General features: G+C 36.0%; 1 protein-coding gene across 3 annotated transcripts in view; it reads left to right on the plus strand.

Moving 5' to 3' along the window:
• Positions 1-27,079, plus strand: part of LOC106069852 (dual 3',5'-cyclic-AMP and -GMP phosphodiesterase 11A-like) — a 222,413-nt gene that overhangs the window by 189,865 nt on the left and 5,469 nt on the right. For all 3 annotated transcript variants that reach the window (XM_056003930.1, XM_056003932.1, XM_056003931.1), the window contains 10 exons: positions 13,704-13,771; positions 15,331-15,423; positions 19,899-19,949; positions 20,363-20,509; positions 20,754-20,861; positions 22,122-22,231; positions 23,018-23,108; positions 23,226-23,326; positions 24,816-24,957; positions 26,785-26,859. In XM_056003930.1, coding sequence (XP_055859905.1) covers positions 13,704-13,771; positions 15,331-15,423; positions 19,899-19,949; positions 20,363-20,509; positions 20,754-20,861; positions 22,122-22,231; positions 23,018-23,108; positions 23,226-23,326; positions 24,816-24,957; positions 26,785-26,859 — 986 coding nt within the window. The remainder of the gene's footprint in view (positions 1-13,703; positions 13,772-15,330; positions 15,424-19,898; positions 19,950-20,362; positions 20,510-20,753; positions 20,862-22,121; positions 22,232-23,017; positions 23,109-23,225; positions 23,327-24,815; positions 24,958-26,784; positions 26,860-27,079) is intronic.

Genomic DNA, 27,079 nt, shown 5'->3' on the forward strand with positions numbered 1-27,079 from the left:
TGAACTGTAAATTTTTTGGAATTTGTTACATGTGTTTTCGACATGTCCAACTATGTTCCACCCAGTTAGTTTGCAGTATGACTCATGAAGTAATCGCAAGCTATTAGGTGAAAATGTGAAAATGTCTTACGAAATTCACGGAACAATTAACATTTATATTCAAGTCTATAGTTAGAATAGGAGGCGCCGTCGCTTGGCTTCCGAACCGGGGATCCCGGGTACAAATCCTGGTGAAGACAGGGATCTTTAATTTCGGGATCTTTGGGCGCCTCTGAGTCCACCCAGCTCTTTTGGGTACCTGACACTGGCTGGGGAAAAGTAAAGGCGGTTGGTCGTTGTGCTGGCCACATGAAACCCTCATTTAGCGTGGGCTACAGAAACAGATTAACTTTACATCATCTGTCCAAAGTCTGAAAAGGGGAACCTTACTTATATTTAGAATTACTTAATGGGACTCTATACCGATCCAATATTACAATCTCTATTCAGTCTTTGATATCGGAAGTCTGTCTTTTGAATTTTGTCACTTGCATCAAAAGATATCGAACTTAGCGGTATATTAGTTGGTACAATCTGCGTCATAGACATTGATCAGGCATTGACTTTAAAGCACTCTTTCCTGCTCACAAAAAGAATGGGGATTGGATGCCGCTTTCTGCCAGTTCTGTCCACGTCAATATTTTTAACTAATCATTACTGGCTCCGAGTCACTCCCCACCCACCCCACCCCCCCCAGACAGCTAAGCAAATAAGATGTTTCGCTATTTTCAGCATATTTTATCTTGATTATAAATAGACCCGTAAAGATTCAACCTGAACAATGTATACTAGGAAGGTATGTTTGGGTTAGGTGAAAAAAACAAACATTTTCCTGTAGTTGAGATAAATTTACTTTAATGTCGCTTCAAATCTACTAACTTCACTCTGTCCCTCTGTTGGACTATTGGTTCCGTGTCCTCCAATCACATTGTTCCTCTTTACTAGATCTCATTAGGAGCTTTGTCTATTTCTTATTTGCTGATCTAGGTTTGCATCACATTTTTCAACTGCGACTAAACCCTGAGGAAAGAACCACACACACACACACACGGGCACGCACGCTCACTCACACGCACACACACACAAAACAAGCAACATTTTTTTTTTAAACAACAACGCTTATTTTAATGATATTAGTTTGGATCTGTCATGCAGTTAAATACTTAATAGATCTTGGACAAAAACATAATACATCTGTGCGATTACAAATATTTGTACCAATTGTTTCTGTTTTGCTCCATTTTATGTTTTTAGCTTTCTCAATACGCTATAATCTTATCACTTGTCTGGACCAGTTGGAAAGGAGGAGAAAGAACGGGGTATCTGGGTGATCGCTTTTTAAATGTATTTATTTTTTAAAAAGTTGAACGACCCGAATTCGAACTCGTGAGATAAACCCTTGTCAGGCTTCTCAAGCCAATACGGTAACCACTCTGCAAGATAAGAGCTTATGAACATGGAAGATTATAAAGTTATATATTGTTTTGTTTTTTTATGTTTGTGTTCACTAAGCATCAAACGACGACCTCTATAGGGGAATAATTCAACTTTAGTCAAGTAGTATTTCTTTCCTTTTGTTTGAGATACCAAACATATTATTAATTACCGATACTTAATTAATTTTGTGTGTGTTTTTCTATTGATTCTTCTGTTGTCAGGTACAAGAAATAATTGAGCAAAATTTCATCGCAATCCGAGCCTGCGGGTGGGAGAAATAACGTTTTACCAGACAGACAGACAGACAGACAGAGTGAGTTGGCATAAGCTTTGTAATGAAAAAAAAAAACATTGAAAAAGAAGAAACGGTGTAAAGACAAAGTTAGAGATAGTCAGTCTAAGAAAGACATACTTTAACCCTTAAAACGCGTGTGTAAACATCAGAAATGTAATTCCGTTTCGTATGCACTCATTGTAAAACAGAACAGCACTTTAAGGGTTAAAAGAGCTCGTCTTCATAGGTACCATCACAGTCTCAATGGACGCTTGAGAACGAGAAGGCAGGTTAGAAAAAGAAAGACATCAAACAGGTCAAAATGTGTGAGATTTTATAGACATATTGTACAATTAAAAAGATCACTTATTGACACTAGAATTGTACACATTTTCAAAAAGGCTGCACAAGTAACTTTTGACTGACAGGCGGAGATACAACAATATTTTTTTTTTCAATTTCATACTGTTAAGGAATCAGAGTTAATACTCTAAAAATGTCTCAATATATAGATAATGACCGATACGGCGTTTGCAGCAAGAATTTCAATGTACGAAAAAAATATAGATGTACTTTTGGTGCTAATGGGGTTGTTATATATATATATATATATATATATATATATATATATATATATATATATATATATATATATATATATATATATATATATATATATTGTTACAAATGAACAGTGATAGGTAGAGGTCAACGTATGACCCCGGCGAGATGACACAGCAGCTAGTGTTCCCTGGAATCTACATGTACAAACAAAGACAGGATGTGACGTGTCCTCACGTGTTGTTCCAGGGGACGAATAGATCTAAGTAGAGGGACAGTTACTAATGAACAGTGACAGATAAAGGTCACTACGTGTGACCCCGACTTGATGACACTGCATCGAGTGTTTTCTGGAATCTACGTGTATAAATAGAGACAGGATGTGACGTTTCCTCACGTGTTATTTCAGAGAATACTAGCCGTGTTTGTGCAACTTTGGACAAGCGATTAGGGACTCTATATAAGCCAGAGAGTTAATGTGAAAGTGAGTCGTATGGAGTCGTGAGTGAGCCGTTACAGTCGATACAGACGATGTAAGACGTGTGCGGCTCTGTGGAAGAGAAATGAGTACGACTCGATGCAAGTTAACTAGGGTAGAGTTAACTGGAGTGGACTACTGTCGTTAAAGTCTATACAGCGAACTACAGTGGACTTGAGCCGTTACAGTCGATACAGTCGATGTAAGACGTGTGCGGCTCTGATGTGGTAGACTAGAGTACGACTTGGTTCAGCTTTGGGAGACCTGGAGCGACACTGGGAAGTGTGTCGTTGGTCTGTTACGACTTGGTTCAGCTTTAGGAGACCTGGAGCGACACTGGGAAGTGTGTCGTTGGTCTGTTCTGTGGAATACGGCTCGATGCAAGTTGACAAGAGATGAATTGCAACGAAGTGAAGAGATGAATTGCAACGAAGTATAGCTAACTGTAAACTGACAGATATTGTACAGTCTTCTACGCTACATGTTACATTGACGAATTGTTAGGGTTAATAGTCATTAAAGTTATAGGAAACTGAAAGTTTAGTCGTCAAGTTCTTTACTGTGTTTTTATTTGTGTGCCAACTAATACATCTAGCCAGAAGATTCAGAAATACGTAACAATTGGTGTCAGAAGTGGGATCTTTCTGGCTAGAATGTGTTCCATTAAACTTCTTATTGAACTTGACATGAAAGAACTTAGACAAGAGCTTCGAGAAAGAGGTCTACAGCTTCACGGAAATAAGGAAACGCTAACAGCACGTCTCAGACAAGCCCTGTTGGAGGAAGATGAGAATCCGGACACTTGCCAATTTGAAATCAAGCCTAATATGACGGAGCTCCTGAGAACTTTGCAATACAAAATGAACTCGGTGAATGAGAGCATTAAGGAGATAGAATCAGAAATCAACACCCGATTTTCTTCATTTAACCATTTGATCAAAGCCATGAATGAGAATGAACAAATAGTTACCAAGCCCAACAAGACAGAAGAACAAACAAATACGATAAAAGATCAAACTAGAATCATGATTAACGAGTTGCTGAACACCCAACATTATCAGATTGAGTCGACTGATGAAAGAGCTACACCATTGATGAACAGCGAACAATTGTCCAACCAAGGATGTGGCGATACAGACAATTACGATAGGCATGTTGGTGATGGTTGTGCTGTCTGTGACTGCGATAGCAAACCAAATGAATGTGGCCCACAAGAAATGAAAAGAGACGATAGCTGTTATTGTTTCAACGAGAAGCTGAATGAGACAGTTGAAGAAACAAGAGAAGAGACCTATAGTTCAACCGAAGATTTTGCTAGAGATAAACCTGATATGAGTACCTCAACCAGCCAAACAGATCAAGACAACGTTGGGTCTGCGTCCAAGCCTGTTGCTGTGGGCCTTAAAGACTTCTGTCTTCTATCTGCCAGTGTCTACGAGAGGAACTCGAAGTTTGATTGCTGCACTCATGCGTTTGACAAGAACTGTACGTACGTAGCTATGCAAGAAGACTGTGAATGCTTAGAAATACACCAACAAGCTCTAGACTTAACAGAAGCTTGTACAGCTATCAAGGTAGGCGTGAGAAGCCCTGGTGATAGTCAAGGAATTACAATAGAAACTGATGCTGAAGTTGATGGACCTTTGCACGTTGAATGTTATCAACCTGCCCCACAGTCGAGTCCTCCAAACTCGGATGAAGGTGATGATGTGTTTGACAAGTTGCCTTCAAGTGGACTTGCAGCTCATTCGCAAAGCACCCATCGAAGAATAATGCTGAAGCAACTTGTTAGATCAACAGTCTTGATGACTACAGCTATGGAATGCAATACCTTCCTATGTGCTAAGTGGCTGCCATCAGCATTGATCGACAAGAAAGCAAGACAACGACATCGACATCAACGCAACCAAAGAAATATCAAGTGGAGGAGGCGGAGAAAGCGACACATGCAGAGTGCAACGTGGATGGCTCCAACAAGATCAAGATACAAACCCACCCCTTCTCCCACTGATAGACCCCCACCTGCATTTATGAAACTCCATAGCCCATGTTGTTAGAAAACAAGCCCCACCACTTCTCCCGTTGATAGACCCCCACCTGCACTAATGAAACTCCATAGCCCATGTTGTTAGAAAGATTCTGTCCGGAACCATCAAACCAACGAAGAAAGCCTTACGAATCAGTTGAAAGTGTGAAGCCACTAATGAATAATCTAAGAACATTCCCCATGAGAATAGGTTGATGAAGTATAACAGAGGTTTTAGAAGAACGCTAATTAAGTCAGAAGCAAGAAGGACAGAAAAGAAGTAGTTTAAGATGTCAGAACTGTAGTGCGTAACCATCCGTGACAGAACTGTACAAGAAGATCAACCCAACATCGTACAAACCCAAGTCAGTTGCTGTTGTTTAAAAGAAGAGCATGTGAATATTGCTGCATTGTGATGAACCTAGTTATCTCTGAAGAAGCTCTGTAGAAAGATGCTTGAAAATGTAAAACTCAGCCAGTGAAGCACAAACTCGTTAGAATGCTGATGAATTTTCTCGACAAGAGTGCCCAATGTCGTCATCTGAAGGTCGATGTTTCCATACCAAGATTGATGAAAACATTTGTGAGGAACTGCTGAAAAATGAGGATTTGGCTCCCATTCTTCTATGGAAAGAAGATGGACAACTGCCAGATTGAAAGAACATCTCTGAGAAGGGGGCAACCACCAAAGCTTCCTAATTGATCGTCGATCGATTTCATCAGTATCGTGATGAAGTAGAATCTGTTCGGGACGAACAGATCTAAGAAGGGGGCAGTGTTACAAATGAACAGTGATAGGTAGAGGTCAACGTATGACCCCGGCGAGATGACACAGCAGCTAGTGTTCCCTGGAATCTACATGTACAAACAAAGACAGGATGTGACGTGTCCTCACGTGTTGTTCCAGGGGACGAATAGATCTAAGTAGAGGGACAGTTACTAATGAACAGTGACAGATAAAGGTCACTACGTGTGACCCCGACTTGATGACACTGCATCGAGTGTTTTCTGGAATCTACGTGTATAAATAGAGACAGGATGTGACGTTTCCTCACGTGTTATTTCAGAGAATACTAGCCGTGTTTGTGCAACTTTGGACAAGCGATTAGGGACTCTATATAAGCCAGAGAGTTAATGTGAAAGTGAGTCGTATGGAGTCGTGAGTGAGCCGTTACAGTCGATACAGACGATGTAAGACGTGTGCGGCTCTGTGGAAGAGAAATGAGTACGACTCGATGCAAGTTAACTAGGGTAGAGTTAACTGGAGTGGACTACTGTCGTTAAAGTCTATACAGCGAACTACAGTGGACTTGAGCCGTTACAGTCGATACAGTCGATGTAAGACGTGTGCGGCTCTGATGTGGTAGACTAGAGTACGACTTGGTTCAGCTTTGGGAGACCTGGAGCGACACTGGGAAGTGTGTCGTTGGTCTGTTACGACTTGGTTCAGCTTTAGGAGACCTGGAGCGACACTGGGAAGTGTGTCGTTGGTCTGTTCTGTGGAATACGGCTCGATGCAAGTTGACAAGAGATGAATTGCAACGAAGTGAAGAGATGAATTGCAACGAAGTATAGCTAACTGTAAACTGACAGATATTGTACAGTCTTCTACGCTACATGTTACATTGACGAATTGTTAGGGTTAATAGTCATTAAAGTTATAGGAAACTGAAAGTTTAGTCGTCAAGTTCTTTACTGTGTTTTTATTTGTGTGCCAACTAATACATCTAGCCAGAAGATTCAGAAAGACGTAACAATATATATATATATATATATATATCTGACCTACTTCAAACTAAGTCTCGTGGTTATGGTCTTACAAAGACAACAATGGTTATATTCCTATGATTAGATTAAGATCTAGACCGAGTACTCGATCCAGACATTCTAGATTTAGTAGATCTACCTTACGCAATCACAATTAGTGAATTATGGTAACACTATGTTTTAATTAAAGATTTATAGATGTAGTTAAATTTCAAATGAAATCAATGAGGCCATAAAATGTAAACAACACTACCACGTGACATTACGGTGACATGGAAGAAATGTGAAAAAACTGATTGGTCCATTTCAACCAAAGAAAAAAAATATTACTAAGAGATTCTACAGGAGACGCGGTGGCTGAGCGGTAAAGCACTGGCTTCAGAACCGGGTCTCTGGTTCAAATCCCGGTTAAAAACTGGGATTTTTACTTTCGGTATCTTTAGGGCGCCTCTGAGTCCACCCGCTCTAATGGGTACCTGACACTAGTTGGGGAAAAGTAAAGACGGAAGGTCGGTGCTCTGGCCACGTGACACCCTCGTTAAGCGTGGGCCACAATAACAGATGGACTTTACATCATCTGCCCCATGGATCACAAAGTCTGGATGGGTAACTTTACTTTACTAGGGATTCAACGAGGGAAAGTATATTACGTATTTCGTTAGAGCTGAAATATGTCCGATCGATTCAAAATTCTGTGCCCCTGGGGGTAGATTGTATGCAATGAAAAGTTGTTGCCCTTGCGTAACCCTGCAAAAAAACAGTACATTACACTTTTCATAGACTATGTTGTCTGTGTGGTCTATATTATGTCGAGTCAAGTCATAGTTACAGTTGGCATGCTCTATCATACCGACCATATTGATCAACCATTGGAACAGCAGAGTACATTCTACTGTAAGTCCTGAGGGGAAAAAAAAGGTGGGGGGAGGGGCTTTAGGGTGAATGTCAAAGGTTAAAGAAAGCAAGAGTGTCGAGTCAACTACACGCTTTCACACCATGTTCCCGGTCCTTTTGAGCCAGGGTTAACTTGGACAACGTCTGATCGTCCCCTCGGGTAAATTAGTCGCTGTGACGCACATTGTCAATTAGTACACTTAATGTGGAAAAGAGTGAGAAGGATGAATAACTCATGGAAGGGGGACGACTTTGACACAGCCAGTTATTTAGAGAATACAAATTGAAGGTTTTAAGATGGTGATTATTTATAAAAAATATAAATTGAGAAGTTTTCAACATTTAACAGAGTTGACTGAGAAAGATTTGATTCGAGCGTTTTACTTTTTTTTTTTTTAATTTTCGATTTTGTGCCCCTGCCATCCAGAAAGGGGAAAACAATGTAATGCTAGATTCTGTAGTTATTTCCCTTGTGGTAATGCTCTAGTTATTTTTGTGTTACAATCTTTGGGTTGCGGAAGACCTAAGCATGTCTTAAAAAAAATTGTAAAAGAAATGGTTACAAATGTTTAACATAATTTCATAATTCCGGCATCGTTCGTTAATCTATATTATAAAGTAGAATGTGAGGGGTATGTATGTATGTATGTATGTTACTTATAGACATCAAAACCGCTTGACCAATCTTGATAAAACTAGGCAGGAATGTTCCTTGGGTACCAACTTAGACCGTAGTGTATGTATTGTAGCCCTAAAACAAACTTAAGACCCTCAAAAAAAATAAAGTTGTCCGACTCTATTACAGCTATAGTATTTTATGGATCTAGGCCATGTCTACAATGTTGACATGAGAAAAGATAGAAAGGATTTAGACCTAGATCTAATTTTAAGAAATACACTTTGCGCAGATAGTTTTTTACTTTGACACAGGAAAAGACAAAAGAAGATCCATTGATTTCATTATATAATAAAATTAACCTTCAATTTTGTGTTTCAAAAGCATTTTTTACATTAATTAGTTCCTTATATCTGTGATTACAGATTTCCTGACGAACATTCTTTCATTAGACAATTCAGTAATGAATCGCGTACTAAATATTAATTCGTTTAATTGTTTACTTTATAATCCCATCCCTAGATCTAAAACTCTAATTCAGCTCTAAGATGATAAAACTTCTCTTCGCACAGATAGTTTTATACTTTAACACATAAACATATTAATTAAAGTTCATTCATTTCATATTTTGATCAAATAAACATTCAAATTTGGTTTTCTAAAGCTACATTCGTTTACGAAAGCTGCAAAGCCGAGTTAAAGGCCTAGATCTATATTCATTAATGAATCGCGTGCTAAGAATTATTTCGTTTTATTGTTACTTTATAATCCCATCCCTAGATCTAAAACTCTAATTCAACACTAAGATGATAAAACTTCTCTTCGCACAGATAGTCTTATACTTTAACACATAAACATATTAATTAAAGTCCATTCATTTCATATTTTGATCAAATAAACATTCAAATTTGGTTTTCTAAAGCTACATTCGTTTACGAAAGCTGCGAAGCCGAGTTAAAGGCCTAGATCTATATTCATTCATGAATCGCGTACTAAAAATTATTTCGTTTAATTGTTACTTTATAATCCCATTCCCAGATCTAAAACTCTAATTAAACACTAAGATGATACATTTTCTCTTCGCACAGATAGTTTTATACTTTAACACATAAACATATTAATTAAAGTCCATTCATTTCATATTTTGATCAAATAAACATTTAAATTTGGTTTTCTAAAGCTACATTCGTTTACGAAAGCTGCGAAGCCGAGTTGAGATAGGCCTAGATCTATATTCATTCATGAATCGCGTACTAAATATAATTTCGTTTAATTTTTCACTTTATAATCCCATTCATTTAACAAAGCTATCGCTCTTTTCGTTTTTAATAGATAAGAATGTATCGACTTCGGGTAAACCCATTTTCGCAAACCTAATTTTATTTTCGTAGCGAAAGAGAAATAACGTGAAAGGATCATTAGCTAAGTTTAACATACATATAAATCCAATCCACTAGATTATTCAAAAGCATTTTTTACATAAATTAGTTCCTGATATCTACAGATTTCCTGGCGAACATTCTTTCATTAGACATTACCAATTGGTTACACATCTCTCTACTGAGGTCTGAGTGTCTGAGTCTATTCCTAGGCCTAGGTCTAAAACTCTTACTGAACTCTAAGATGATAAAACTTATTTTCGCAAAGATAGTTTTATGCTTTAACACATAAACATACTAATTATTGTCCATTCATTTGATATTTTAATCAAATTAACATTCAAATTTGTTTTTCTAAAGCATTTTTAATACATTCGTTCGCTGTTCGCTAAAGCTGCGTAGCCGTGTTGAGATAGGCCTATATTCATTCATGAAAAAAAGTTCACGCATGCGCAGCACAGAACTCTAGATTAGTGTAGATTTAGATCTACGTCTACCTCAAGATCTACTTTATACTTTATACACATGAACATACAAAATTTAGTCTATTCATCTCAAATTTTAATCAAATATATGTAGGCCTACAAGCAAATGTTTTAATTTGAAAAAAAAATGGATTTAAGCCAATTAGCTATTCTGATTTGATAGCTTCATTCACACTATTTTTACATTGACACATTCGCTTTACTTATTACATTATTATTTCGTTTAATTGTTTACTCTCACTCTCAGTGACTATATCGACAGTAATGCGCAAATAAAGACCCGCGGGTCGCGGGTAACATATGTCTAGTACTTTATGAAGAATTGTTATTTTTTTTTATATTTTGTAATTGTATATTTTTTCTTCAAAATTTAAATCTTTGTTAATGTGACATTTGTAAAGAATAATACATCCTATAAGTTTGACTTTTAACGTTTATCGAATTCTTTGTAGTTCTGCTACATCTCCTGCTCACATTTAGTCTGACTGAACACGTGACTACTCGATACAATGCAGTAATCTAGCGGTATCGCAAATTCACATTCCTATTTGGGATTATCATAATAAACAAAACAATGTCAATGTCACTTACATAAACTTGTATGTGGCGAAGTTAATAAGCAAATATCACCAATGAAAAAGCTGAAAGAAATATTGATTCTGCAGGGCTAAAAGGTTCAGTCAAATAACCAAATCACTTTTAAGCAAAAGCCTTTCTTTATTCTGGACACCGGATAACCAAACAAAGCTAGCTGATTCTAGTTTTTGAAAATCTTCAGAAAGATACAAACCCATCCTACGCTATTTATAGTCAAGCGAGTCCTCAGAGCAGCGGTTCTCAACCTTAAAATAACACCGAAACGTGAGACATCCATCCTGCGGTAAAAAAAAATAATTAAATGTCAAATATCTGAAAACAGCATTAATTAATTTTTTCTTTCTTGTAAAAAAGAGTAAAATCGGAGCACATTGTAAGTTGTGCACCAGTCTTGGAAGTTGTAGGTTCTGTTTAAACAAAAACAATAAACAAGCGAGAATTTGTGTCGCCATTTCATTTGTGTATGGGAATGAAGAGATATCATTAATACCCGCACTGGATGACTTCATGCATGAGTACGGCTCTGTTTACTAAAACCTATTTAGATGACAAAGAAACACTGTCTACAGACTCTGAACGAAAGATTTTATTCCAATTTATATTCCTCTTATCAGCTTGAGCAATTTACTTGCTTGACAGGCACTGGGTTGGGTGGGCAGACACGGATCTCGAAACTGGCTCTAATGATGTTCCTGGAAATTTTACATTGTAATGCTGGAGAAAAATTATTATCTAATTGGCCACACAGGGGAAAAACTTTGGGACGACTGTTATAAAATAAAAAAATACCTATTGCACCAGAACTTTGCAAGATCTAACATTTCGTGATTTATTTTCTGATTTATAAAATCTTGTCTAGTTTTTTGCGGGACGAACAGACCACACTGCTTTTCCCCTTCAGAACCGTAAAAAAAAAACACACACAGAGACACAAAACATGACTCAGGCTTTCATTTGATATCACATAAAAAAATTACTTTATTTTATCTAAAAAAAAAAGTTTATATTATTACGTAAAGATCGTTCTACAAGGCTCCCTCGCGTGCCAGTAATTTCTCAAGCGAGAAAGGAGAAAAAAAAATCATAATTATATTAAAAATACGATAAAAACTTAAGCAGCTGAAAATCGATAAAGTTATCGATGAAACAAAAGCTTCTTGGTGACATTTTGCAATGATTCAAAGTGATCAACGATGATGTAGTGTTCTTTTATAATCAATCTCAACTTGAACCATATATACACATTTATTATTATTATTGATACATACAATTTCCAATGCTGTGTGTTAAGACGTTGACAAAATAACGAAAACAAAGAATACCTTTTTTTTTTATAGACAATTATTCCTTTATGAAGCTGATGACATTTTGTAAGAACGAATACATTCTTCCTAATATGACGACATTAAAAGACAGTAGTCTAGAGTCTAGTTTGGTGATAGGCCTACGGACCTTGACGTAGAAGACGGTTCTCAAAATATTCCATATCGTTTTTTTATTTAACTCTTTAATAAATTCATTCGGGAATACCCGCTGTAGTGTGTGTTTCGAAGATAAGATTGTCTAGACTTCCGGTCCAAATTCAATTATTGTTATTAAATTTTACAAAAAGGATAACGGTCAAATTAGAGCTTTCCCTGTGTGGTCAATTAGCAAGTAATTTTCTTCTCAAAAATATAATTAGCCATCTAATTTCTAGGAAAATTGTGAGAGCAGTTTTTGAGGTCACACAGGTTGTTGTTTTTTTTTCGGTCAACCAATGAAGAATTTGCAAGCTGATAAGAGAAATGGTAAAAAATATCATATTGAAGACATAATGAAGAAGCCATACAAATGCAATAATTTTATTTCGACAGTCTAAAAGTGTTTACTATGTTCTATGTTTATAGCCTCAAAAGGGGGGGGGGTACTCTTGTTGGTTGGCTACTGTTAGGCGCTTCCGCGCTGTCTTATGCAGATAAGTCCAGCGGGGGGTAACTCTCAAAAAGCGAAATCAAATAACAAAGGCGAAAGGCCAACAATATAGGTTGGACAAAAGTGTTGGCGAATGTCGACCAAGAAGTTTTATGAAGGGAACCGTCGAATGTCGTCAAGCTAAATCTCTACGTTCATAAAAAGCTGCCTCTCTCTGAAGCCGTACAAAATAGTCTGATTACATTTCGCTCTTCACCTTAAAAATCCTCGTCTTAGTTTTTTATTCTCTGCGTCATTGTCTCGAAGTCAAAACTTTCACTTTTGAAGAAACAAATAACTTTTCCTGCCTAATTCCTAATCCTGCAATAACACTACCAAACTAAGAAAAGGAAAACTAAGAACCCAAACTTCCAATGCCTTTCGGTAAAACCCAAATTCCGGAAAGGCTTCGGGAGTCAACTCAGAGATTAAATCAGGAGCTTGCAGATCACAATGCTACACTCTGGCCCTGTGATGCTGTAGACTCCAAACTGTAACGACTATTGCCTTTCTCGCGAACCCAACAGCGGCGCCATGAAAGGGGAAACTGCAGCCTGTGTGCAAGCGTTCTGATCATAGATCAATGCACAGGTCCACATCCAGCCCTTCACAAGCTGATCCATAGTCATTTTAAGACTAAGGAGGTCAATAATATATAATATCTTATCTTATCTTATTTTATATATTACAGACGTTACTTCAAAAAAAGAAGACACTTACGTCCTACGCATTTCATGTGTTAATCTAGTCAGGCATGTTAATCAATGACTTAAACTCTGCTAAGTCGTTAGTTTTCCTGGCTGATTCAGGCAACCCATTTCATTCTCTAATGGCACTGGGGAAGATTTAGCACTTGTACGATTTTGTTCTAGCGTATGGAATAAGAAATGTGCCTCTATCTTTGCGTCTTTCTGAGTATTTCATAAGGTTTTGGTTTTCTATGTGTAAGTTATGGTTTAGTGTTTTATGTATTATAGCTACTTCAATTAATTGCTTAAGAATCGTGTCTCGTGTTGATAATAAATCTTGTCAATCAATTATTCAGAAAGTAGTTCTCGAGACGTCCATTTGTTGGTTAAATAAAACAGTGAATGGCCATCTTGTTCTGTGCACTATGTCAATCAGACCAGTGTAATTAGCTGATTCGCATAACACTTTTGTGCGCATGACGTATGCAGTTCTTGTGTACTTTTGCAGGTGTGGCTCAGGTAATCAACAGAATCGACGGTCTTCCGTTCGATGACCACGACGACCTGCTATTTGAGGTAAACAATGGTTTTCGCTTCTTATATGTTAAGGTGACATAATCTCTTTGACGGTAGGGCAGCAATGGCGTTCAAATTAACAGTCCAACCTAGTCTTAGTAATATATTAAGTGATGATACGGTCATATAGATCAAGTAAAAAATGTAAAGTTCCCCCTTTCAGACCTTGGGGATCTATGAGGAAGATGATGTCACGGTCATCTGTTTCTATGGCCTACGGTTAACGAGCAGGGTGTTAAGTGGCCATCACAACGATCATCCGTAACTGAAGTCAGATACCCATTAGAGTTGGATGCACTCAGGGGTGCCCTAAAAATCCCGAAATTCAAAATCCCACTGAGATTCGAACCCATGACCCCTAGGTTCGAAAGCCAAGCGCTTAACCACTCAGCGCCGCGCCCCAAAAATTTAAGTACAAAAATCTAACAACAATAATGTCAATGTCTTCGATTCCGAAATGTAAGGGATGAGCTCAGTTTTGACCAGAATACTTTATCACATCTAATGTAGACAAATCCGTTGTGACCATAACAAAGGAAATGTAAGGCTACGATCATAAAAAAATAAAAACCGTCCCCGCAAATCTGTAGTCTCCGCGGCTATTAAATCATTGAATAAAACCAGCTTTTTCATACCATTTTCCCATGTAATGTTTCGGAGAAACTATAGGCTACGTGTATTTGGTAAGCTATCCTATAATTATTTTTATTCTATTATGTTTTGTTATGTCTAATGCGCAATAGTAAGAAATTTAAAGGTTGGTGAATTAAAGACAAAGTACTTATTTCTTAGACATAGAACATATGCAAATAAATGCAAACTAAGTTTAGAACAATGATTAACTCTACAAAACAAAACAAAAAAAAATAATTCCCGCCTATCATACATAATATAGAACTCTTTCGCGTAACAGTTGCCCAAGTTATTTTTAGGCACCTGCCGTTAGATGAGTCTGGCAATAGGTTATTTAGTAATTATGTTGCCCACATGACTCCCTCGTTAACTTAAGCTACTAAAATTGGTATCGGGTAACAAAATGGAATGGTACATTGCTACAAAAATGAACATGAAAGCCTAATTTCTTTTTATTTTGATTTTTATGTCCAACAAACAAACCTTAATGCAACACTAAGTCTGCTTATATAAATGAATTGCACAGCTTGACAATGTTTACAATGACATTCTAACCACATCTCTTTGTGTTAACCATAAAAATTTATTTTTTTCATTCTCATAATTACAAACAATGATAATGTGTGACATGTCCTGTCACGTGATCGTGAGCAGACGATCGTTGTTTCAATAAAAGTCCGGCAGTCGTAAAAAAACAAAATTTCCAAAATTTAGAATCTCAAGCTTGGCAAGCAACGAAACGAACAAAAAAAAAAAAAACAACTTCCAAAATAAATAGGCTAATGTTTATTTAAACATGTGTTTGTAAGAACAGTCACACCTCGGGTCATTTAGGTTACCGCCAAGAAATCGCCTTACAGCAGACGCGGAGAAACTGGAATATATCAAAGTGTACAGATGTTCTAATGCAAATTTCATTTCTCCAGGCGTTCGCGATCTTCTGTGGTCTAGGAATCAACAACTGTCAGTTGTATGAACAGGTTTCATTAGCTGCCGCCAGGCAAGCTGTGGCTCTGGAGGTGAGTAGATCTCGACCCTACCTGTCAGGTAAAATGGATCCGTTACACAAGAACCCTGCTAAATCTAAAATATCAAGATACAGTATCTCGATTATCTTTCTAGTTTTTTTAAATATTAAAACGCGACGGATGGACAGACACAACACACAAAACTAATAGCGGCTATTCCCATTTTGGGGACGCAAAAAAAAAACGTTGAGTCCAAGGGAAACGACTTATTTTTATGGACTGTGTACAGAAGTTTAAATAGGCTTGATAGGACCACCTAATGGGCTTGATAGGACCACCTAATGGGCTTGATAGGACCACCTAATGGGCTTGATAGGACCACCTAATGGGCTTGATAGGACCACCTAATGGGCTTGATAGGACCACCTAATGGGCTTGATAGGACCACCTAATGGGCTTGATAGGACCACCTAATGGGCTTGGTAGGACCACCAAATGGGCTTGGTAGGACCACCTAATGGGCTGGATAGCAACATCTAATGGTCAGGATAAAGCTCACGGGCCGTAGTTTTAGCATCACTGTTTCAATAGAATATAAAACATGGAAGATAGAAATAGGATTTGTTACTTGGTCGTTAGAAAAAAAATCGTTTTCCTCTTTAAACATAAAATTTAAAAAATTCTTTAGTTGCACGCTGAAGGGAGCTTATTAATGCAGTATTGTGATATATGGCAGTGATTTTGCGGTGATCCCGCTCAGATACGTTTTGTATTAGTTGTTTCTGAACTAACAGACACATGTTTGTAGGACTTTCCAGACTTTTCACTTTGCTTCCAAAGTCTTTCAGAAAAATTCTATCAACAAAAAGTCAGTAAAAATGGAGACATCAGTGCTTTACAAAGGGGAGCTACTGTAATGATTAGTGACGTAGCAACAAAAGAGTTATGTTTCCTTGTGTCCAGGCTGAAGACTATCACATTTCTACTGTGGTCCTTCTAAGATAATGACTGTTACTGTTAGGACTTGCAAGCATTGAGTGCCATCACTCCTTGACATGTTAGATGTTGTTACTGAATACATTTTTTGAAATGCTTTTTTTTTGTATGTTTTTTATGTTTCGGATTGTCCATCAGAATTAAAGGTTTTTAGTCAGGAAAGCATTGAATGGCTGCGGGCAGGGTTCCAACCCAGGACCATCGAGACGACAGTCCAGAGCGCAAAACCACACGAACACTAGCCTTACAATTTACAATTTAGCTTACAATTTAGTGTAATGACATTATTATTTGTCACATGTAAATTACGAGTGAGTCCGGTGTGAATGTACATTTTGTTTTGTTTTTATAGTTATAATGTTTTGTTTGGTGTAATGCACAAATTGTTAGACACATTTCCTTAAGGACAATAAAGATTATTATTATTATTTTGAAATATGTTACGCTGGGCAGGGCACGTATCCCGTATGGGAGACGAACGTATGCCAAAGGCAGTCTATTTTGGTGAGCTAAATGGTGGTCAACGTAACAGAGGCGCCCCACAGAAACGCTTCAAAGACCAGCTTAGGCGCCAACTTGCCTTAGCTGACATAGAAGAGATCACCTGGTTGCATGCGGCTTTAGAACAAGACCGCTGGAGGTCAGTCACCAAGGCCGCGGGATACACATTTGAGACGAAAAGAAAATCCGCTGCCGAGGACAGACGCAGACGGCGAAAAGAAAATCTAAATCGACCACCTGCGGACAATGATTATGCTTGCCCTGGATGTGGCAAAATATGTAGGTCACAGTTGGGGTTGCGCAGCCACGGGAAATACTGCATTCCTCACTGATCTTCGGACGCGAAGACAAGCCTTATTATTATTGCTATCATCATTTGTAGAAGTTGTTACTTACCTTGTAAGGTCTTATTGTATATGTACCGATGATGACAGGGTGACCTGATTTATTATTTGTTACATTCAATCTTCGTACCTATTAGATGGTGTGGGGGAGGGGGGGGGTTGAAGGAGCTAAACATCACATATTTGAGCCTGTGTACGCCTCTGGTAATACTACTTTGAAACTTTATTAGGCGTGTCCGTACATAACCAAGAAATTAAAAAAAAAAAAAAAACAACTAAAAGAACAGAAAGTTTTGCGGATTTAATTATGTCCCTTTTCTGTTTTCCAAAGCGATAATTAGCGTAACGTGAGACATACGACAGGAATCTGAGATTATCTTGACGTCTTGGATCTGATAATATGTCATTTGCTCCTGATAAACAGCTATGCCTTCAAAACACGCTTTCTTTATATTTCTATATGTAAGCGTGTTGGCATCAAAGAGCGAGATGAACAAGGGAGATAATTAGATAACGATTTAAAAAAAAAACACAAACAAGAACACTTACTTGAGGACGTCATTGTGAGGTTTTTTTGAAAGCTATTTTCTCCAGCCAATAAAAATACAGATTTGTTTTCCCCTGCTTGTTACGTCAAATTGTTCTATTTAGTCTCGTGACATGCTTCTTATCCAAGAGTCAAGAGTTCATTTAAATTATAAAAATAACATGGCATTTAAATTTAGGGAGATTTGTGACAGTCATATTTTAATGTAAATTTTTAAATCAGCACTTATTGTAGAATCAGATAGACCGGTGTCACAGAACACAAAGTCTGATAACCTTCCAGGCAAGTAAAATGATTGAAAAACAATCCTTTCATTGATCGTTTATATGATTAAAATTGTAGCCAAGTTATTAGAAAAATTTGCTCAAGGCACAGAACTTTTTCAAAGTGTAGTATTAGATGAGTTTAATCGTGCTGAAATACCGATTATTGTTATCAAGTTTGAAATCCTTCAATAATTGCATTTCAATGACAGTTTTAAGCAGAATTACGATGACATTTTGTAGTTCAATGTGTATTTGTATTGGTCAGAACAATGTCCGAAATTCCAACGAATTACCTGAGATACATAATTCAATGAAGAAAAAAAGACAAACAGAAATTTCGTTACAAAATAGAACCCTTTCAATCCTCAAGCTGATGTAACAAAACAATTAGACATTTGATAAACACACATTTTAACTTTATTCCAAATGTATATTCACATAAGTAGACAAATGTGTAGTATGAAGTTATTTTGATCGACCAAATCATCTCGCTTATTATCGTGCCCCTTGTATAAATACCCAACTAAAAGAACTTTTCCAGCTTTTGGAAAATAGCTAGAAATCTTCTTATCTTATATATTACAGACGTTACTTCAAAAAAAAAGAAGATAATTACGTCCTAAGCCAGCGGCGTAGCTAGGGATTCGACATCATTTTGGGGTTAACCACTTTGGGGTCCCCTGCATTTTGACATTCGACATCATTTTGGGGTTCACCACTTTGGGGTCCCCTGCATTTTGACATTCGACATCATTTTGGGGTTAACCACTTTGGGGTCCCCTGCATTTTGACATTCGACATCATTTTGGGGTTAACCACTTTGGGGTCCCCTGCATTTTGACATTCGACATCATTTTGGGGTTAACCACTTTGGGGTCCCCTGCATTTTGACATTCGACATCATTTTGGGGTTAACCACTTTGGGGTCCCCTGCATTTTGACATTCGACATCATTTTGGGGTTAACCTCTTTGGGGTCCCCTGCATTTTGACATTCGACATCATTTTGGGGTTCACCTCTTTGGGGTCCCCTGCATTTTGACATTCGACATCATTTTGGGGTTAAACTCTTTGGGGTCCCCTGCATTTTGACATTCGACATCATTTTGGGGTTAGCCTCTTTGGGGTCCCCTGCATTTTGACATTCGACATCATTTTGGGGTTAAACTCTTTGGGGTCCCCTGCATTTTGACATTCGACATCATTTTGGGGTTAAACTCTTTGGGGTCCCCTGCATTTTGACATTCGACATCATTTTGGGGTTAAACTCTTTGGGGTCCCCTGCATTTTGACATTCGACATCATTTTGGGGTTAGCCTCTTTGGGGTCCCCTGCATTTTGACATTCGACATCATAACATGATATAATGGTGTAATATTTAATATTTACTTTTTAAAAAATTCGAACGCTCATTTGCCCCCCCCCCCTCAAGTGGGAGGCCGGGAGGATTTTTAAATTCTCCCCCACATTTCCCCTGCATAGCTACGCCACTGTCCTAATCATTTTATGTGTCAATCTAGTTATGCATGTTAATGACTTAAACTGTGCTAAGCCGTTCATTTTCCTGGCTGATTCACGCAACCCATTCCATTCTCTGATAGCATTAGGAAAGAAGAAGCACTTGTACGAATTTGTATTCCCTTTTCAGTAGTATGTAACTATATGGGTCTATTCTTAGCAGTATACGCAATGTATTTTATCTTCCCAGAAACATTGACATAGACCTGACTTGTCTTTGATAAGAGATCATTTTGTTACAAAGTAAAAATATAATTTCGGACAGATAGGAAAGATTCTTTAAGACACAAAGATGCACTTGCCTTTTCAATCCAATGCTCTAGCAACTCAAATGTTGGTCACTGTGTGTTTCCAGGTGTTATCCTATCATGCTTCAGTGCCACAAGAAGAAGTGCTGAAACTGAAGGTAATCTAGAATTCTCTGTGGCTAATCCGCAGCTTGATTTATTGAATGTTATTAGTTAAAATGTATTGTTTTTCAAGTCCTTTGTTGGGTAACTTTCCACTAAGTTATATAAAGATTTTTATTTTCAACAATTACTTTATTTTATTTAGTCAATTGTCATTCAGAATTAACATAAAACAAATGTTTTTAAAGATTATTTCATCCCTTTACTCTTATAATTTCTTTTTGAGGCTAAATTCTTTTTCACTGATAGTTTTATTGCTAACTTTGAAAATTCAAGACTACCAAATGTTAACTATCGATCCAACCCTGAGGCTATTCAACCTATAAAGGACTTTTATCTGCTTGACCACTTAGACATTGAGCCTGTTGCTTTTTTTTTCAAATTATCTCTCTTGAATTCTATCACACAGGAGAAGAAGCTTCCAGATATCCAAGAATTGAAGATCATGGAATTTACTTTCAATGATTTCTCTTTGGACAATGACCAAATGATGCAGGCCTCTGTCATTATGTTCAATGACTTGGGCTTGAGCAAAAAGTTTCGTATTGAATATGAGGTGAACATTAGTATGAATGTGTTCATGTTTCTCTTATTCATCTAGTGACATTCTAGTTTTAAAGTTATGCAGTGCAATTTTAGTTATATGCTTTTAACTATCAATAGATTTGCTTTTATAGGTTTTTTAAAGTATTACTAAGCTATAGGCATACAAAAAATTAATAAAATAAATTACATGATTATACCAACAGACCTCACTTTTCAATATTGCTTATATTGGACCCTCTGACATCTTGTTTCAGACATTATGTCGTTGGCTGTTGACGGTCAGAAAAAACTACAGAAATGTGGCGTACCACAACTGGCGGCATGCCTTCAATGTATGCCAGGTGATGTTTACAATACTCAAGGTAGGTCAACATGCTTGATTGAATTAAACTTAGTCTAGATTGTCTTGGTCTAAATTGTCTTGGTCTAAATTGTCTTTGTCTAAATTGTCTTGGTCTAAATTGTCTTGGTCTAAATTTCCTTGTCTAAATTGTCTTTTTTGTCATTTCTAGGCTTACAGTAGGATGGCAGACGTTGACCGGCAGGTTTCAAACCTGGTACCATCTAGAGATAAATCTAATAATAATCTTGTTCTTCTTTCTTTTTCCTGACTAATTTTTATTTTTCACAAAGCTATGGAAAGTAAGGAACTGGAGCAAAATAAGAATATTCTAGAATATCTAAAAAAAATGAATAAAAGGACAAAGTATGAGAACCTGAGCATGGAGATTAAGTTGTTATGGAATTGATCTAAAATAACAATACACCCTGTTCCTGTTGTTATATCAACTGATGGGATAATGACAACTGACATCACAGATACCTTCATGGCCCTTAATATCCCTAAAAAAAGATTCTCATTACCTGTCTGAGGGCAGCACTGCTACTGACCTGCTACAAGGCCAGTAAATTTCTCAGTGAACACTTTTAAGGAGAATTAAGTTTGTTTCCTTAAAATGAAACTCAACCCTTGCTGAGTCAGAGAATGAGAATGTGTTCATTTCTACAACAATAATAATACAGTATGTAACGACTTCCTAATCCACCTTAGACAGACCCTACTACCACTCCAGCCCAATATAACCAACACCCTGTATATAAATGCTGAACAACTGAAGAAAACAACACATTATTTTTTCCTTGGCACAATCTGCAAAAGAGCTGACAGCTCAGCAGCAATAAAGCTGGCTAGAAGAAGAAGAAGAAGAAGTATGTAACGACTGAGAATCATGATTTCATTAATCAAAGAGCCACTACCTTTTTCTATTACAAACATGCATTCATTTAGTGCAAAGAGGTTTTTTAAAACATAAAATTTCTACACTGTAAGCTATCATCATGATGATCATGATCATGATGACAGTGATGATGATGATGATAATGATTATTAATAAATCATTTATCTATTGCCTCCTAGCCTTTGAAAATGTGTTTAGTCCCAAGTTTACTTGATATTACAGAAGTGAAAAATCCAATTATTGATTTTATTAAATAAAAATATTCTATGATATTTCAAATTATTTTTGTTTTGGTTATGTCAATAATGAAATTAATTGCTTTATAGTTTGTAATTTAATGCAGAAGACATTAACAATTGTAAATTTAAATGTGTGATTCTATAGCACTGCCAGTGTAAGAATTATCTGACAGACAATGAGACTCTTGCATTGACAGTTGCCTGTTTGTGCCATGACCTGGACCACAGAGGTACAAACAACGCCTTCCAACAAAAGTAAGAGAACAAAGCCCTAAATTTTTATAAACAGCAAACGTTTCAACAAACATTTTTTTTCATTCATATAATTGAAACTCCATTAAAAATAAGATAAGTCTAAATAACAAAAAAATGTTTTACATTATATATTATTTTATAGAAATTCCTAAAAAAAATATTTAAAGTCTATAACTTATGCATTCTTTTGTTAATCTAGTTAGACATTTTATGTATTAAAAAAATATAATTTGTTTTAGTTTAAGCATCTTACGATGTACTACTGAATACATTCATCTAGCATTACATACTTTAGAATGAAGCAGGTTAACCAGAATCTTAAAAAGGGCATTTTAACATGGTCATTCAGAAGAATATATAAACTCAAAGATAAATTTAAATTTCCCATCAGACCTATCAACAACTTAAAGTTTCCCCTTTAGACTGTGTGGTCTTTTCAGAAGATTATATAAATGTCATCTATTTCCATGGCTGATAATGGTTTTACAATGTAACCAGCACAATGGCTAATCCCTTTATTTTCTCTACATATGTCATGTTGCCTTTCCATGTTAGCTGAAAAAGGTCCTAAAATTCCAGAAGGTTTAATTCCTAGTTTTCCTTTCATTAACTTTATTTCAGAAACTAAGAACTTTGCTACCATGACAGTCTTCCAAATTAACAATCTTAAATTTCTGGATCAATTGACTTTATTTCAACAAGTTATATCTGATTAAACATATTTTTTTATGTTTATGTAAATAATTAAATATATGAATGCACATAATGTGTTAATAATCCAACCAGATCTAGTTCAGCCTTGTCCCAGCTATATGGTACCAGTGCCACATTAGAACACCACCATTTCAATCATGCAATCATGATTTTAAATAGTGGGGTGAGTACATACAATCTAGTTGATGAGTATGATGAAATTTTATTTTATGAAAACAACATTTAAAATTCTTGAAATAATATTTTAAGAGTATAAAAAAAATGATTCTTTTTTTCTAAGGGAACAAACTTATTTGGCAACTTAGGTTCAGAAGATTTTAGTGAAGTTACCAAATTGTTAAAGCAAGCTATACTGGCCACAGATCTTTCTTTACATATCCAGTAAGTTTCTGCTTATATTGTACTGCTTTAGTTATAAAGGCTTTATCAAACTTTCAATATGTTGACCAAGCTAATGTAGCTAACTAATTCACCTATTAGTTATTGTGCAAAGAGCTGAAGGATTAATTTGGTTTACTAAATAGTTCTAGGCTATATATGGAGACTGTTTTTTTTTTTCTTTTATGTAAGATAAAAAATTTGCTAAGTATTTTTTTTTAATCTTTGATTTTATGTTCTAAAAAGAAATAAACCTCTAAAAAACAAATCATTGAAAATGTTTTAAATAAATTCCTAACTTCAGGGCAGGTGATGTAAGAATCATCTGTTTCTGTTGCATGCGGTTAGTGAGGGTGTCATGTGGCCAGCACAATGACCAAACACCTTTACTTTTCCCCAACTTAAGTCTAGTACCTTTTAGAGCTGGGTGGATTCAGAGGTGCCCAAAGATCCTGAAAGTAAAAATCTCAGTCTTCACTAGGATTCCATTCCATTTCCAGGACATCCTATTTGGAAGCCAAAGGTTTTACCACACAGCCACCATGCCTCCTAATTTCCTTGTAAAGCACTGCACAAAACGTTAATGTTGCTAAACATCGTTTGATTTTATTCAAGGCTTTACTGAATACAAAGAAACATTTGAGTTGAATGCAGGAATACCAACAAAATAAACATATCTAATTTAAAAATGATTATGTTTTGAACAATTTTCACTGTCAAACTTGAGTTTCACTTTGAGGCAAATAAACTAGCAATTGTCATCCCAACAATATACATAAACTCTCAAATTTCTTAGAAAATTGTAAGAGACATTTTTAAAATTCATGTCCACCCAACCACTAAGAGTTTTCTAGCTATTAACAGGAATTGTAGATTTTCTTTTTCTTGTTAATGAAGACATTTGACTCGTTCCTGTTTTTTCCAAATTGCATTTAAAAATTATTAATTAAAAGCTTAGGATTTTAGTTTTTTTTTAAAGAGAAAGAGTTTTCTATTAACTATTTCAAATTGTTTTTAATGGTGAAATGTTTAATTTAGATTGTTTTAACACCGTAAATCATTTTTTTAATTTAGAGATTTAAAAATTAAAAGTTTATTTTACATTTTAATGAGATTCAAGGGAAATAAACTGTTTATAATGCTGGATTTCTTGTTAATAAGTATCCTTACTTATATAACCGTGCTCTATATGTGTATGCTAAAAAATCTATCTAAAGGCCACATTACAAACAAAGATATAAGAGATAGGGTTTATAGAGCAATTGGACCCAACAAAGACCTGCTAACTATTGTTAAAAATGCCGAAACTAAAACTCTATGGCCATATTACAAAGTCTTCAGGGCTTGCAAAGACATTCCTTTCATGAGCAGTAACCTACCTATATAAACTGCAAAGAGAGATAATCAAGATCTGTTACTATTAATTTGCTTGGTTGTATCCCTTAGAAGTGAGTTCATTCATGTAATTCAACAGTTTTTCTCTGTACTTCAGACTCAGGAGTAAATTTTTTGCTATGGTGGATTCAGGCCAGAAAGTATTTGATGACCGTGAGTCTAAAGAAATAGTACGTAGTGTCATGATGACTACCTGTGATATTGCTGCCATTACCAAGCCTTGGGAGGTACAAAGGAAGGTAGGTAACAAGAACATCAGAAGGTTTTTTTACCAAAGCAAATGGAGTCAAATTCATAAGGTATATTTTATGAACGGCTGCATTTGTTTTACCTAATAAACTTTTAAGTAAAAATAAGTTTCTGAATTCCAAAATTTGTAAAGCACGGTTAGTTTATTACTTGGGAATCAATATGTCATTTAGTCTGTCATGAATAAATAAGTATATAGTTGGCAGTGGTGTTGCTGTGGTGGCCATATAAGACCCTGAATAACCAATTTATGAAATGTAACATCATGAAATGCTGAGACCCACAACAAACTTAGACAGGTTGTGGCAGATGTTAGGTGATGGTCCACGTCTAATGGGTATGACAAGGTGTGGAAGCACGACCATGTCCAGACTTAGGATTGACCACACCTACATCACACACTCCTTTGTGTTAAAGAGAGAGGAGCCCCCACTGTGTGAGTACTGTGACTATTATCTCACTGTGGAACATATTCTCGTACATTGCCCCAGATGTTAGGGGGAAATATTTTAGAGCAGACAACTTAAAGACACTGTTTGATAATATAAATTGTAGGAAAATACTGGGCTTTATCCAGGAAGTGGGGTTAACTATGAAGGTTTGATTTGTGATAGGTCAAAGCAATTGTGAATATGTTTGTAAATGTAAAATGTTTTACATGTTTTGGATGTTCCTTCAGAGTTGAAGATAGTTTACTTCCTAGTCCAAACCTCCCGCAGTATGACGGGGGATGGGAGCGAGCAGGGTTTGAACATAAGACCATTGATAAATCCGAATGACAGTCCAGCACGCAAACCACACGACCTATAATATTTACAACAGATTTTTACTAAATTATAAATTTTTTACTATTTTTACCTTATGAGCTGTGAATGGACCTTGTTTTTAATAACTTAATTGTATAAAATTTAGCTCTTGAGCTAAAGGCGGAATAACCCTTGAGTAATTATGGGCATGGCATGGCCTAGATTGTGCTGATGTGCCAAAATTCTGAAATTTCAAAAAAAACATTAACATCATGAAATGAAGAAAACAAGTGCCAGAATATATGAACCTCTTTTTTTAGCATCGTAAGCTGACTATTTTTCACTAACGGGCTCATTTAAAAAGATGTAGGTTCATTTATCAATACTAATGTATTTACCAATCAGCATGCTACTGTGTGTGCAGACTGACAAGCTTTATAACACATCAACACATTTTTTCCCAATCCTGGTCTTAATAAAATAACAATAGTAACAAGAATAAAATTACAAATATTGTACGCTACCTATATATATATGGATGGCTGCCTGGTCATGTGGCATGAACTTTGGACTATGGTCTCTATGGTCTCAAGCTTGAACACACAGCCATCCTGCTAGAGGTTCAAGCTAGGATGTAATTATCCTCAATGCTGAAGAACAATTATGTATAAGTATAAAATCAAACAATGGTTAATATATGTATATATACATATATTAACCATTGTTTGATTTTATAATTATACATAATTTTTCTTATATATATATAATAAAGATATATCCTTCTTGTCTGAAAGATATATTATCTCCCTTTGACTACTTCCAATAAAATGCTGATGTACTTCAATGCTGTTAAGGGTACTATTGGATTTTAAAGATATATATATATATATATATATATATATAGAGAGAGAGATAGATAGATAGATAAAAATAGATAGTATAGATATATAATCTATTTTATTTTATTGATTTGACAAATGTCTAAGTATTATTAAATGAAATTGCTAAAATAAATATATTTGGGGACCTATAATTATTTTTATTTTATTTCATTCTTTTTCATTTGTCTAGGTCTCTGAGTTAGTGATAACAGAATTTTTTGATCAAGGAGATAAAGAAAAGCATGAATTAAATATTCAACCCCAGGTACAATGTTTGTGTATGTGTGTCTGTGTGCTGCAGGTGTGTAGATATTATCAATGTGCAACTAGTTATTCTAGTTTAAATGATAATCTCTTAGAATCTTTCCTGATCATTTTTGTATTAAGTATTAGTGATTAGATACAATGCATATCACTTAAAAACACATTGATTGTTGACAATTATTTAAATTATTTTCTATTTATCACAGAACTTTTATTGTATT

The sequence above is a fragment of the Biomphalaria glabrata genome, chromosome 11, assembly GCF_947242115.1.
Source record: "Biomphalaria glabrata chromosome 11, xgBioGlab47.1, whole genome shotgun sequence".
NCBI classification, from domain to species: domain Eukaryota; kingdom Metazoa; phylum Mollusca; class Gastropoda; family Planorbidae; genus Biomphalaria; species Biomphalaria glabrata.